This window comes from Leptidea sinapis, chromosome 13, assembly GCF_905404315.1.
Source record: "Leptidea sinapis chromosome 13, ilLepSina1.1, whole genome shotgun sequence".
Taxonomy (NCBI): Eukaryota; Metazoa; Arthropoda; class Insecta; order Lepidoptera; family Pieridae; genus Leptidea; species Leptidea sinapis.
In genome coordinates, this window is record NC_066277.1 from 3,523,609 (window position 1) to 3,539,763 (window position 16,155).

A 16,155-nucleotide genomic window follows, 5' to 3' on the forward strand; every position below is an offset into this window, starting at 1 on the left:
GAACACGAAATACTACTTTTATGTGAAATTGTACTACATATTTATGTTTGAACATGAAGATGAGATAAAGACTTAGCTTGACTTTGAACAAGCTGTGTAACGTGAAGAATAGAAAAATAAAAATGAAGACTTGGCTGTATGGGCTTTTGACCCCTTTGCCTGTCCAGATGGACGAACAGAACCAAAAAAAAATCAAAGAGTGAAATGCGAAACGTTTTTCAAGTAACTTTTTGAATTTTGAAAAATTGAAATAACAATCACTTGATTAATAGTATTCCGTGAACAATAATTATCTATTAGCTATTCAAAATTGTTGGAAAAGGAACTATTTTAATACAAATTCAATAACCTGTACATAGGATAAAGTTGTGGCTTCGGATTCGTAACATAATAAGAATTGTATTTAATTTGTGTACATAACTCAGGAGATACAATGGGGGAAGTATGTAAATAAATATAAACCTATTTAAGCTACACGGAAATGTATACCTTAAATCCTTACATACTAACTTAATTTCTCTACATTTTTATTTTAGACGCAAAATGTTTATGTATTTAAACAAAGCTATTCTGAAATACGCAATGAACTATTTCGAGTCTTAGGTTCTGGTCAAACCACGGCTAAGGATCAATTTATTATGCACGCTGAGACAGTTATTGAACCAGTTGGTTGGGATGCTATGTGGAAACTTTCCAAGGAGTTTTGCAATCAATTTGGTAAGTTATAAACGTACTTTGTAGTGGAATCTTTTAAACTATTCGAGTATGTTAGAGTTTTACCTAGCTTACCTACAGATCAAGGGAAGACTCCAGTGGCCCTTTCTATCCACGGGATCAGGGCTACAGCCCTATAAGCATTCATAAAGATCCAACCTTATAGATGCATTGGTTTTCATATTGAATATGGATTATAAGGACCTATAATCATTAATATCTCGACTGTAATCATTGCAATGTCTATTGCTTTACAAATTTGCACAACTCCATTGTCTCAACTGACCAAAAAGTAGTAATATATTTTCATGCTACAATTAAATTCTACTTGAAATTTGTACTCATAACACAATTATTGTCTTTTAGGACACCTACAGTCCAGTTGTTATATTCAATTTAGGTTTATCATGAACATCACATGTCCAATCATGTGAAAGTTGTGTATTACTCCTAGTGATTCTTCTGGTGCTATATAAGATAGTTTTTTCACTGGCATGTTATCTAATTCAATAAAAAAAAGAATGATATCTATCTGTTACCCTTTCCATTACTGGAAAAACTGATACTGTAGTATGCCTCAGATTGGCGCGATTTTGACTCTTGCTCAACATATTGTTAATGAGCACTATTTTATATGTAGCTATAGTTTGCTTAAAATTAGGATGATTTGAGTGAATGTATCAAAAAGCTATTGAAACAAGCTATAAGACTATGCAAAATAAAACATCTTATAAAACAAATAAGGTTCAGAACTTGGTGAGGAAGTAGGAAGAAGGGTGCCATATAGCACACTCGGTTTTGTTGTTTCTGAAAAATCTAGTGCCGATTTGGGAAGTTTAAATGCAAGACTTCTAAAATATATTTGTAAGAAACTGGTTCAAAAATTTAATAATGTAATGGTACTATTCTATAATACCAACCTAAATACGTACTCATATATAAGAATATGAATACTGTTAGGATCATTTAAATAAATAATAGTTTGAAAAAAAAAACTAAAAAGCACACTTTCTAAGATATTATTAAAATAATAATTCTTCTACACCCCACACTTTTTTTTACAATAAAATATATTATTTTTACACTATTTTCAATTAAAATCTATTAAAATATATTTTCTATTTTTTAGTTGAATTTTATATAAAGCCTGCTTTTTAGTTTTTTTAAACTATTAAGTACTTTAACATCAATTCCTGCCTTATTAACTAATAATAATAGATAAAAATTATATAAATTGACAAAAATCTTAGTTTGCAATATTGAATCGGTCCTTGATAAATCTACAAAGTTTGAATGAAATCTGGCATTTTAAAGTGGAGTCAGTTACAAACATACAAGTGAAGCTAATATAAAGTGTATAAAAATACATTTAATCTCTTACTTATGTGATATTGTTGTTTTCAGATCAAAGAGCACCATGTGTAGTGTTTGTATCTGTTACATCGGTAAACTTTGAAGAGCTCACGGCCAATGTTGAAGTGCAAAGTCATACAAAGAAAGCCATTCCAAAATATGTTTCTGATGTTTCATTAACAGATCTATCCCCAACAGTATTGCAAAGAGAAGAAACTGTAAATGCAGAGGCAACAGCTGAGTTTATCCACCTCCTCAGGTATTAGTGCTCCAATTTTTAAATATTTTATTTAAACGTTAATAGTAAGTACCTTCTTAACCTTGTAAGACCGAAGGTACTCTGTAAAAGTCCAAAGTTTTATAGTCAAGAAGGCCTACCACTTCACTTTTTAAGTGTTATAGATATCAGATTGACTTGAAACTAAGCAATAGCTTAGGATGTTTTGAAGAGATTTTCGAAAAATATGTCTTTCTTTTAAAAGTACTTCTGGTTTTAACTACTAAAAAACTTGCAGAATTTTAACTTTTAATTATATGTTACTAGCTGACCTGACAGACATTGTTCTGTAAATTATAATAAAAAATACTGTTTTATAGGAATTTGCCAATAATATTTCAAAACATCAAGAATTATTTCGTAAAAAATGCTCCCTGTTCTTATAATGAAATTGTTTCACAGTGGAACTGTCAAACCATGCATCACTAAATTCTCTCATAGAAAATATGTCCATACAAAACAAATATTAAAAATAAAAATAATCATGGGTTCCAAATCGAAATAAAAACTATCCTATCTCTCAAGTTGGACTAAACTGCACTCCATGACATAATCTGTTCATTCGTTTTATATTATTTACCAGTGCATTATAAATATGATTATTTTAATGCATTCTAAAAAAACGAGGTAAAATAATTGTATCTATATTATATGGCAACATTCATAATTAATACCTTTGTAAGTAGTTTAGGGTTTTAATAGATAACAAAATTACGTAGTTAGCTCTAGTTTTTGCATAAAAATATTGGTTTGGCAAATATTTGGAATTAAAAAAAATATTTGTTGAGGATTGTTTCAAGATTCTCTTGTAATTCTTTTTCTGTTTAAACTAAAACGGTTGAAACCTAGTTACTACTTAGTTATTACTAAACATTATTTTAATAGTTGATATTATTAGTTACTAAAGCCAGTCTTTTGAATAGAACTATTATTATTTTTTCAAATTTAAACTGAAATTACTAGGCTATGTTTAATAACAATATTTGATATATTACTATAACAAAAACACTGAATAAAAACTTGAAAAAATCCAAAGGTCAGGCCACCAAAGTTGAATAAAATACATGGAATTTATAATAATTACTTTACAGATTTAAAAGTGAAACCCTCCAATTTAAAAATAACAAATTGTGAAAATAAAATTTATGAACTCGTGGGACTCGAACCCGCGACTTCTTGCGTTCCGTACGAGCACTCATCCACTGAGCCAGCCGTTCGAGTGATGTCACATTCATAAATTTTATTTTCAAATTTAATCTGTGTACTTTACAGGTTTTTCTACAAACATCTTTGGATGCCATGGGATGATCAGGAAAAAGTGTTTTTGCCGAATACATTAGAAGATCGATTGAGATTATGGAATGAACTTAACACTCAAGTTATACCAAACTGTGTTGCCCGCCAGATCAGAAGTATTAGGAGCAGTGCTATTACAGTGTACAAGAAAATTCAGGAACTTGATTCATCACATAATGAAGGAGATATGGACTCAGATGGTAACATACAAATTATGCATTACTAGCTGACCCGACAGACGTTGTTCTGTGCATAATAAATAAAATACTGTATTCAATAATATTTCATAACATCAAGAATTATTTCTTAAAATATGCTCCCTGTTGTTATAATTAAATTGTTTCACTGCAGAATTGTCAAACCGTGTGTCAATATATTATCATTCATAGAAAATTTGTCATGTTATGGGTCCCAAATTTAAATTAAAACTATCCTATCTTTCAAGTTGGACTAAACTGCACTCCATGAAGTAATCCCCATTTAAATCCGTTCATTATTTTAGGAGTTCACTGGAAACAAACATCAGGACACTGTATTTATATATACAGGGTGGCCAAGAAGTTGACCTCCAAAGCTAAAATTTGAAAGCCTCATGAAATGGTGATGAGTATCCGAATCACCCCTATGTATGTTCTACGATTTCGCGTAGTTTAGGAGATAATATTTTTTTTCCCTATTATCCGCTTTTTTCACCTAATTGTGGCTTAGGACTTTTCTAATTTTTTTTGAACACTTAGTTAATTTTATTGTTCATAATTATTAACTACAGTTGCAATAACCTCATAAGAAACTATGAATAGTTTAGACAATGCGGAACTAGTTTAGAATTAAGTCGTAAGTTCAAGATAACTGCTCCAGCTAAATTCATGAAAATGTTCAAGGTATCAAAAAAAAAAATGGAGCTTATGGCTTCTAACTATTTTTAAAAATTTCCCAGAATATTGGCCAATAACATGAGCGAAATTCAAATTTTAGCTTTGCACGTCAACTTCTCGGCCACCAAGTATAAAGATATTATAATTACACATCTCCCAGAGAGGTTGGCAGATAGATTATGATGTTAAGTGATCACCGCCGGACGAAGTCTGCTTTTTAGAAAGGTGTACAGGCTTTTTTAAGGCACATTAGTCTTTTATAATTCTCTGACTTCACTTGCATTAATATTTCCATGTAAGCTCTCTTAACAACAACTTATCTTTAAACTGAATAAGTTAAATTTAACTTCTAATATGTTAGCAGGGATGAGATTAGCATGATATTTTCTTGATTGATAGACATCACCCTAACCAAAATAATTTACGGCTGTTCCCAATATTCAGTCTATCTCCGGTTGTGGCCTACTTGAGATAAAAATAGTAACTATTGTTGACTTTTCTGTCCCAATAAACTTATTGACTGTAACTCACCTTATCTGTACTCGCTCTGTCAATGGGACGACGTATAGCTTACCAGCGATAGAAGTTTGTACGGAAACTGCAATTCATATATCCCAATATAAGACGATAAGAATGACTTATCGGGTATATTGGGACAGCTTCAGATTATTGACAGCTAATTACTGACAGTAGAAGGTAGTAATTTATCTCTATCTGTAGATAGTATATTGGGAATGGCCGTTAGTGTTTCTCAAATAAAATCAAAATCACTTAATTCATGTAAGTCATGGAAATCACATTCGTGTATGTAAAAAAAATTCTCAATGAATCTATGTTAAGTTCCACAAGTAGTTTCAGACCCAAAACCAAATTCTGTAGCTGCAAGAATGCTGGTGATTAAATTAATTTATAATTCAACATATAAACCTTGTCATGTGAATTTTATGACCTTAATATATCCCTCAAGGAATCCACCCGTCTGAAGGAAAGCCATCTGCAGCCTTTTCCACCCTTTTTGTCCTAGCAGTTAATTTCCAAATTGGTCCCATTTCTACATTTAGTTCATCCTCCCATCTGTTAAATTGACACCCTCTGTTTCGTTTTTCATGTCTATTGTACCAGTTGGTGACAGTATTTTCGTTCATCTGATGGTAATTGCTACTCCCTGCCCATTACAATGATCTTGACCCGCTCAAGATTCTTTAAAATCCCAATAATTCTGAGCGGCACTACAATTCCGTTCGTCACCTTGAGGTATAAGATGTTAAGCCGCATTTGCCCAGTAATTTTACTAGCTACGAAACACAATAATGCTTACACATACTTACTGCTACATTACTGCTTTACGACAGAAATAGGCGCCGTTGTGGTACCCAGAGTCAAGCCGTCATCAAGTGCAAAGGAGCCTCTCACTGATAAACCTATATGAGATTATGCATTATCAACAGACCAATTCACCAGTACCAAATCCAGTTCTACTGCTAATTTTAGTTCTTCCTCCCATCTGTTAAATTGACACCCTCTGTTTCGTTTTTCATGTCTATTGTACCAGTTGGTGACAGTATTTTCGTTCATCTGATGGTAATTGCTACTCCCTGCCCATTACAATGATCTTGACCCGCTCAAGATTCTTTAAAATCCCAATAATTCTGAGCGGCACTACAATTCCGTTCGTCACCTTGAGGTATAAGATGTTAAGCCGCATTTGCCCAGTAATTTTACTAGCTACGAAACACAATAATGCTTACACATACTTACTGCTACATTACTGCTTTACGACAGAAATAGGCGCCGTTGTGGTACCCAGAGTCAAGCCGTCATCAAGTGCAAAGGAGCCTCTCACTGATAAACCTATATGAGATTATGCATTATCAACAGACCAATTCACCAGTACCAAATCCAGTTCTACTGCTAATTTTAGTTCTTCCTCCCAACTGTTAAATTGACACCCTCTGTTTCGTTTTTCATGTCTATTGTACCAGTTGGTGACAGTATTTTCGTTCATCTGATGGTAATTGATACTCCCTGCCCATTACAATAATCTTGACCCACTCAGGATTCTTGAAAAACCCAATAATTCTGAGCGGCACTCCAATTGCGTTCGTCACCTTGAGATATAAGATGTTAAGTCGCATTTGCCCACTTATTTTAATAGCTATGGCGCCCTTCAGACTGAAACACAATGCATACACATACTTACAGCTACTGCTACTTACTGCTTTACTGTAGAAATAGGCGCCATTGTGGTACCCATAGTCTAGCCGGCATCCTGTGCAAAGGAGCCTCTCACTGATAAACCTATATGAGATTATCCACTATAAACACACCAACACACCAGTTTTTCCTATTCATAAACAAAATTTGTCTTTAGACTGTTATTCGAGTAAATAATCTAACTTATATTTGCAGATTCTATGCTTGCAACTTCATCAAATGATATATTACTTGGTGCAGAGTTAAACGCCAAATTGGATAGTCTTGTCTCAAAATGGACTCTATTTGAAAACTCATTGATCAGGGATCAATATGTAGAGAAAGTTAAATACATGTATCAACAAAACAAGAATCAAAAGAATGTATGTTATGAGTTTAACTACCTGTTAGTTTATCATAGAGTAAACCATATATCTAGAGTTAAAAAAGTGACTTTTTGTGCAGTGACAACTCTCCCCCGCTTAGCTCTAACAAGTCACAAGATTTGTTTATGTAATAAAACTTAAGTTTAAAAATGTTATTTTTTAAAGTGATAACTGTAACTTCTGTGATTAATTACACAAATTAAATTTGTAAACAAAATTTATCAACTATGCAAGCGCTGTTCCACTGAGCCAACCGTTCGAGTGACGTTACATTAATAAATCTTGATATGTCTTGTTCAAATCTCAAGTTATGGCTTCATCTACAGGATCTACTTTACAGTTGATAACAGTTTATTAGTAGTAATTATTAGTAGATTTAAACAAGACAAAACAGATTTATGAACGTAACGTCACTCGAGTTTATGAGTCAATTTCCTAATATGCTAATATTGGGGTTGAGCAGGTTATCAACTGTAAAGTAGATCCTGTAGATGAAGCTACAACCTGAGAGTTGAACGACACATCAAGATTTATGGACGTCACTCGAACGGTTGGCTCAGTGGAAGAGCGCTCGCACGGAACGCGAGAGGTCGCGGGTTTGAGTCCCGCATAAATATATCCCGCATATTCATAAATTTTGTTTACAAATTTAATTTGTGTGAAAATCAAGTAAATAGCTAAGAATATATTATATCTCTATTGAGTTGCTACATGATAATTTTTAGATATAGGCAACCACCATTTTTTTGGAACTTTTTATCTTTAAGTCGAGGTTGTAGGTAACATTTAAAATTTTAAAAATAATGTTTCAGGTTGTAGCTTTGTGGCAGGGAGGAAGTATGAAGGAATTTGAAGAAATATCCAGGTACCTTCAGAGACATGTCAGAAATGATCAAACCATGAGTATCATGGTCTCCATTGAAGATGGCCTGGCTCTAGACCCGGATGAGATGGTGATTTGTTCTGATGAATGGGAAATGCCCGAGATTCCAGTGTCCCAGATATTTATACGCTGCTTCAGAGAACAGGCACATAAGCCAAGTAAACTCTCACATAATTTGAACACTGTTTTAAGCTTTCATAGACTTAGATATTTATTATATACTAACTGACCCAGCAAACGTTGTATTGCCGATATTAAAGTGGAGATACAAAAGTAACTGTTGATCGTAGATGGGTGAAAATTTGAAGTTGTATGTATTTTTTAATGCTTACTCATAATCAAAAAAATTAAAAATAAATTTCGTGTGGACCACCCTAACATTTAGGGGGATGAAAAATGGATGTTGTCCGATTCTCAGACCTACCCAATATGCACTCGAGATTTCATGAGAATCGGTCAAGCCGTTTCGGACGAGTTCGGTCTTGTGTTACAGTGACATGAGAATTTTATATATAAGATATTCAACTATAGTTAAATATACCGCATATAGATAATTAAGTAAGTTTATTGTATTCATAACTAGAATAAGGTTATATTTTTATTATAATAACAACCTGTATAGCCGAGTGGTTAGCGATCCTACCTACTAAGCTAGAGGTCCCTGGTTCGAATATCGGTAGGACCAAGCAATTTATATGATGAATATGTGGTTTACAGAATACATCTACTTACATGGATGTTTGTTTCCGAGGCATGGTTTATATGTATTTATGTATGTTTAAGTAAATATATTGTTGTCTTGCAACCCATAACACAGGTTATATATGCCTAATTTGGGGTAAGATAATTTGTGTAAAAAGTGTGTCAATATTCTAAAAAAAATAATAATTTGATGTATTTTAAACGCTAATAATTTGAGTTTTATTACATTTAATGTTGATAACTTTATTGTATGTTGCAGAGACCACCATAAGAGCACCAGAGATACGTTGCTGTCTGCTGATGATGAGCGAAGATTGCGAGATACATAATATGACGCTGTGCTGCAAGTTGTTGACAACAATCATTGAGATGAGGGATGGACGACTCCATCTGAAAAATTGCAGGCTCTTAGATGACTCTGTAGCCGATGGTCAGGTAACATTAACATGAAACGTAATTAGCAAAATAAGAAAATACTTATGGATCTAGCTATTTTTTTTATGGAATAGGAGGACAAACGAGCGTACCTGGTGTTAAGTGATCACCGCCGCCCACATTCTCCTGCAACACCAGAGGAATCACAAGAGCGTTGCCGGCCTTTAAGGAAGGTGTACGCGCTTTTCTTGAAGGTACCCATGTCGTATCGTCCCGGAAACACCGCACAAGGAAGCTCATTCCACAGCTTCGTGGTACGAGGAAGAAAGCTCCTTGAAAACCGCACTGTGGAGGACCGCCACACATCCAGATGGTGGGGATGATATCGTAACTTGTGGCGTGTCGTGCGAAGGTGAAATAGCTTAGCGTAGCTAAGTCACGATCACTTGCGCGCGTTTTTTTATTACAATATGAGACGAGACGAACAGGACGTTCAGCTGTTGGTAATTGATACGCCCGACCCATTACCGGCGGTGGGAGCAATGCCTGCAGTTGCACATGTAATCACACAGATGGCGTTCTTATTAATTCGACGTACATGCAGCCTCCGATAGGTGGCGCTGATTCTAATAACAATAGACAAAATCATCAACACTTTTTTCGACACGGCTTTCAATGCAAACTTGAAATTTGAAATTAAATCCTAACACATAATATTAAACTTAAATGATAGTTCTTGACGGAAGCTCGCGGTGACATGTATTATGAATCTGTACTAATATTATAAAGCTGCAGTGTTTGTTTGTTTGTTTGTTTGTTTGTTTGAACGCGCTAATCTCTGGAACTACTGGTCCGATTTGAATGATTCTTTCAGTGTTGGGTAGTCCATTTATCGAGGAAGGCTATAGACTATGTTTTTTTTTTCAAAATTAGGGATCCGTAATAAAATTGCTATTTTGTAACACAAGGTGTAAAATCGAAAACCTATTTTTGCGTGCGCTGCAAAAACTATTGACAATAGAACAAAATGATGTACAGGCTATAATATAGGCATTTTTTTATTACTTATAAAACTATCGCGTGAATTATACTTTATATGGCAAAACAAACGTTTGCCGGGTCAGCTAGTTAATTATATTAAGCAAATGGTATAAATTGAAACTTACTAATATAGTTTTTAAGCCTGTTACTAACAAAATATGGGTCTCTGTTGCGTCAATAAAGAAATTTATTATTATTTCAGGGAGACTGCACTGTTGGCATCAAAGCCTTTCATGGCGCAAGGATACTACTTGAAGATTGCGTGCTGGAAAACTTTTACACAGGCATTTATCTAAAACAAGGTGCAAAGGTATAGTCTATATATATGTGTATTTTGTTTTATGAAAATAAGGGAGAAGATGAGCAGGATGTTCAGCTGATGGTAATTGATATGCCCTGCCCATTACAATACAGGTCCGCTCAGGATTTTTGACAAACCCAAAATACTGAGCGGTGCTACAATTGCGCTCGTTACCTTGAGACAAGATGTTAAGTCTCATTTGCCCAGTAATTTCACTTAAGACCGTAACACAGTAATGTTTACACAGTACTGCTTTACGGCAGAAATAGGCGCCGTTGTGGTACCCATAATCTAGCCGGCTTCCTGTGCAAATCAGCCTCCCGCTGTTAAATATAATATCATCTTTAACATTATTCTAAAACAAAGATAAATTATTAGTATTTGAATAGAATTGGAGGAGAAATGAGTTCAATAAAATTAAATACCCAGTGACAATTATATACTCTAGGATGACAATCCTGAGGTTTAGTTAATGAATTAAACGTTTTTGTAAATTTCATTAACCAGCTGATAAATTAAATTTACTTTAAATGTTCTATACAAGATAAAAAATACTACAGTGATCACCGCCGCCCACATTCTCTTGCCACACCAGAGGAATCACAAGAGCGTTGCCGGCCTTTAAGGAAGGTGTACGCGCTTTTCTTGAAGGTACCCATGTCGTATCGTCCCGGAAACACCGCACAAGGAAGCTCATTCCACAGCTTCGTAGTGCGAGGAAGAAAGCTCCTTGAAAACCGCACTGTGGAGGACCGCCACACATCCAGATAGTGATGATATCGAAACTTGTAGCGTGTCGTGCGAAGGTGGATTCTTAGATCTTTATTTTTCAACTAAATATTTAATAAAAAAAATATTTATTCATTGGAACACCAAAAACAGATATACATGACATTTGCTTACACATTATTAAGATTCTTTATAGTCTAGTATATCTATAACTTAAAGGCATTCACAGCGTTTCATAATAATTTACAATAGGCAAAAACAAGACTTAAAAATTAAAACAAAATACTAGTAAATTAAATTAAACTTTTTACAAATTATGATTGAAATTAACAATTTATTAATATATACAAGAAAATCTTGTGACAATATTAATATTATGCAATTGTACTTAATTTTCGTTCCGTTAAATTGTCGTTGAAGAGAGATCTAAATCAGCATTATTTAAAATTATGGAGTTGTATGTGGAACATATCCTATGGTATATGAAAGGTGCATTCCGTCCAATATTAGTTCTCGTAACCGTTTCGTATTTAAGATATAATTAATAATGAAATCACGACCATCATGTTCACGAAGCAACCTTACACTGGCAATGGATTCAAGCTCTCTAAAGGTTGATGCATCCAATATACGATAATTTATATATTTTATTATTTATTACATCTTGTGAAATAATTTATATTATTTAAACACGACTCATATATTGGTAGAGGTGGGCGTTATAACACACAACACATTATATATTACAATATATTTTTACAACAGTATAACACATTATAAAATTTGCCACTAGACTGTTATAATATAATTACATATATAAATTATTTCCGTACTATTAAAATTCGTTGGAAATTTAATTACAGCGCCATCTATGTACACGATCGGAAAGTGGTGCGTTTCTTTTATTAAAAATTTTGTAAATTTAATGTTTTTTAACAGATGGCCCTTTTTCCAATTCGCTTTAGTAAGTGCTTAGTATTCAAAGTAATGTGAACACTTCGCATATCACAATAAAAGCAATTTTTACTTGCGACGAACAAATATAAAATTATAACACTTGTTTTAGATTGAAAAGTATTGTGAACACTCTTGCTATAAACATTAGAGCTATTTCGACTTGCGATGAGACGAAGATAAATAACATTTTGGTTAAAGCAACACTTTCATTAATTATATTTCCAATGAGAATCATTATTTGCAATTTTCTAAATTGACAAACTGTGTTTTGAAAATTATTATTATCATTTTGAAGTAAAATGTTTTTGAAAACTATAGTATGAATAGCAAATTAAATGGATATGTGAAATATATAATACGTCTTGAGTTATTTTTTTTTTATGTAATGTAGGTATGTATAGACAAGACTGTGTTAGTGTAAAAATAAAAGTTTTGTGAATAGTGTAAATATACGTTTAGTTAATAGTTTCTTTAACTAATTAGTCGATAAGATTGTTTTGTGTAGGTACCTACACAGGTAAAAAAAAAAGCTTTCTAAAAAGCACAACAAAAAATACCATCTACCTATCTAAAATTTATAACATCTAATATATATTATAACAGTTTACAACAACAGTTAGGAAAATATAACACAGCAGTATAATTCATTGAAAAATTATAACAGTTTAGGCCACCTCTATATATTGGATGCAGCACCTTACAAAATAATTTGTTATGTATATTACAGCCATTGTAAAATACTATATTTGATTGAAAAGAGTGGACGTTGAGTTTCTTGTATGTTCTTCCTACGAGCTCAACTTTTTTCGAACATATGGGACATTCAATAATTTAAAAGAAATATACCTAGTGACAATTCAAAAGCACTCAGTTTAATCGTAATTTTGCGAAAATCCAAAATAATAATCTATTTTTTTTTGAGTTATCTTGAGTGTAAATTCCGCTAGTATATGTCTTCAATCAATTTGATACGTGCTTCGCCTCTACACGAGGCATCCTCGGGAGATGTTGACTCGCAAAATTATGGCACAAGAGATCAAGATATTAGACGACCCATATAGCCCAGTTGGTGACCCTGCCTACTGGAGCTAGAGGCCCCGGGTTCGAATCCCGGCAGGTGCAAATATTTATGTGATGAATATGGATGTTTGTTTCCGAGTCATGAATGTTTACAAGTATTTATGTATGTTTAAGTAAGTATATAGTTGTCTTGCAAGCCATGCTTCTTGCCTAATTTGGGGCAAGATAATTTATGTAAAATTGTCTCAATATTATATTTTATTATTATTATAACTCAAAAAATTTAGATAATTGAATAAAGCTTATATAACTTTGTATTTTGTTTCTTTGTTTGAATAAAGATTTAAAAAATAATTGAACTAAATATAAGTTACATGAATACACCGAATCATCTACTCATTGACACACTTTTTTTTACACAAATTATCTTGTCCCAAGTTAAGCATATATAGCCTGTGTTATGGGATACAAGACAACGATATATTTATTACAATATACTTACTTAAACATACATAAATACATTTAAACATCCATGACTCGGAAACAAACATCCATATTCATCATATAAATGCTTGCACCTACCGGGATTCGAACCCGGGACCTCTAGCTTAGTAGGTAGGATCGCTAACCACTCGGCTATACAGGTCGTCAATAGTAACTCATGGTAACCATCATCGGTTTTTTTTAAATAAGATAACAATTGTAATTAAAGAATCAAACTTTTGAACTGCTATTTGTTTGCAGATCGAGATGAAGAATTGTAAATTTAATAATTGCGGTGTCGCTATTCATATGAATTTCGGGTCAGATGTGAAGCTGCAGAGTTGTACTATATCAAACTGTGCGGAGAGAAGTATTCGCTATGATGCTGGCTCCAGTGACCATGATGAATTGTAAGTTTTCTTTTTTTCTGAAAATAAGGTACGAGACGAGCAGGGCGTTCAGCTGATGGTAATTGATACGTCCTACCCATTACAATGCAGTGCCGCTCAGGATTCTTGAAAAACCCCAAAAATTCTGAGCGGCAATACAATTGCGCTCCTCTCCTTGAGACATAAGATGTTAAGTCTCATTTGCCCAGTAATTTCACTTCAGACCGTGACACAGTAATGTTTACACATTGCTGCTTCATGGCAGAAATAGGCGCCGTTGTGGTACCCAATATTTTGCCAGCGTCCTGTGCATAGGAGCCTCCCACTGGTGAAGTTTATGTTTTATTATTATTATAACGGTTGTGGCGCTAAGGCTAGGGCTGTCTCTCATCCGGGAGATATTTTGGAAGCGTGGTCGTTTGTTTTACACTCTGATTGAAAACTTGGTGAAACCAGTGGGAGGCTCCTTTGCAAAGGATGCCGGCTAGATTATGGGTACCACATCGCCGCCTATTTCTGCTGTGAAGCAGTAATGTGTAAGCATTATTGTGTTTCGTTCTGAAAAGCGCCGTAGCTAGTGAAATTACTGGGCAAATGAGACTTAACATCTCATGTCTCAAGGTTACGAGTGCAATTGTAGTGCCATTCAAAATTTTTGGGGTTTTTCAAGAATTCTGAGCGGCACTGTATTGTAATGAGCGGGCGTATCAAATACCATCAGCTGAACGTCCTACTCGTCTCGTCCCGTATTTTCATCAAAAATAAATATGGCTAAGATATTATCTACTTCTTCACCGGCATTTTAGTTATGATTGCGCACTCTGCATTGATTTCTCCTCTAAATGCTCCATAAATATGTTGACCACAACTAGTTCCATCCAATTGGAATCCCCTTGGTCTGAGGTGAGGGATTGGTCTATTTGCTCCTGAGCAATTAGACCAATCCCTCACCGTGACAGTTTTTAAGGTGAGCGGGCGCAGGGCATTGGACGCTCTTTTGTTAGATAGGGATCCAATCGCTATTGGCAACTGTGGAATTATATAAAATCCACTACCCGCCCGCCCTGCTAGGCGAATTATAAAATTTAGCATCGAATGTTGGTAGTTTCATGTTGATACGATCAGTGGTTTAGGTGTGATAAAGCCTCAAACAAGGATCATTTTCATTGTATAAATATATATTTTAGCCGTTCCGGCCCGCTTCGCTGGGCGAATTTTAAATGGAAATAAATTAAACAATAAAAAAATAAGTAGCCATAAACCATCTAGAATAAATTTCGCATCGAATGGTGGTAGTTTCATGTCGATACGATCAGTGGTTTAGGCGTGAAAGAGCCTCAAACAAAGACCATTTTCATTATATATATATTGTGTATCTAGAAGCGTGCGCCCTTTATAAGGTCGAAGGGTCGCCCGCATTATATTCGGTAACGTGTCATTTCGGTTACCCATTTATTTTGGATTTTTTTTCATGAATTTCGTTTATATGAAACCCCATTTTCATTCATCTCCGAATGAATAACAGAGAATCTCAATAAACAGAGAAATATTTTTTGTATTAGTATATTATGCATTAGTACATTTTTAAATAACCTGCGGCCTAATAAAATAGTGTTGGTTTTAAAATTATACCACAGAACAAACCAAGAATATGCAAAAAATGTTTACCAATAGACATTTTGCTTAAGATTGGTTTATACTTTATTCTATTATAACGTTTCACGCGTTTATCCGCAAGGCTGCCTGACATTCTGAAAACTTCAAAATTATCACTGTATTGACAGTATTGTCAGCCATTTTGACATTTTATATATTTTAGTTTATTCTCAGGTATTACTTAATACCAAATACATTTGTAAGGCTGTTAGTATATTTCAAAGTATTGTTTTCTCTGTTTCAGATTTAAAAGACTGAATGTGTCGGACAATTGCAAGATCGGCTCAGGCGATCTATTGAAAGAAATACAAATTGTTTATTAAAATATTATTATGAGAAAGCTTTTAAGGGAAATTATTAAAACTATTTTGTTTGTTTATATCTGTTTTTTTTTTTTTTAATATTATTAACCTTTGACATAATTATACTCCATTAGGTTGTAAATGGAAGTCTCAATACAGCTTCCCAAGGAGTAGGTCTCAAATGAATATTGACAAGACGAGGTTCATATCAAATGTCCATGCG

The 16,155-nt window shown here is 33.8% G+C and overlaps 1 protein-coding gene across 1 annotated transcript; it reads left to right on the top strand.

Annotated features, from left to right (window-relative positions):
- Positions 1–226: 226 nt before the first annotated feature.
- Positions 227–15,953, top strand: LOC126967482 (protein nessun dorma-like). The gene is made up of 10 exons (XM_050811971.1): positions 227–442; positions 537–717; positions 2,119–2,326; positions 3,617–3,840; positions 6,925–7,091; positions 7,907–8,135; positions 8,939–9,114; positions 10,298–10,405; positions 13,847–13,995; positions 15,875–15,953. The coding sequence occupies exons 1-10, from the start codon at positions 434–436 to the stop codon at positions 15,951–15,953; spliced, it is 1,530 nt and encodes a 509-aa protein (XP_050667928.1). The 5' UTR covers positions 227–433.
- Positions 15,954–16,155: the final 202 nt, after the last annotated feature.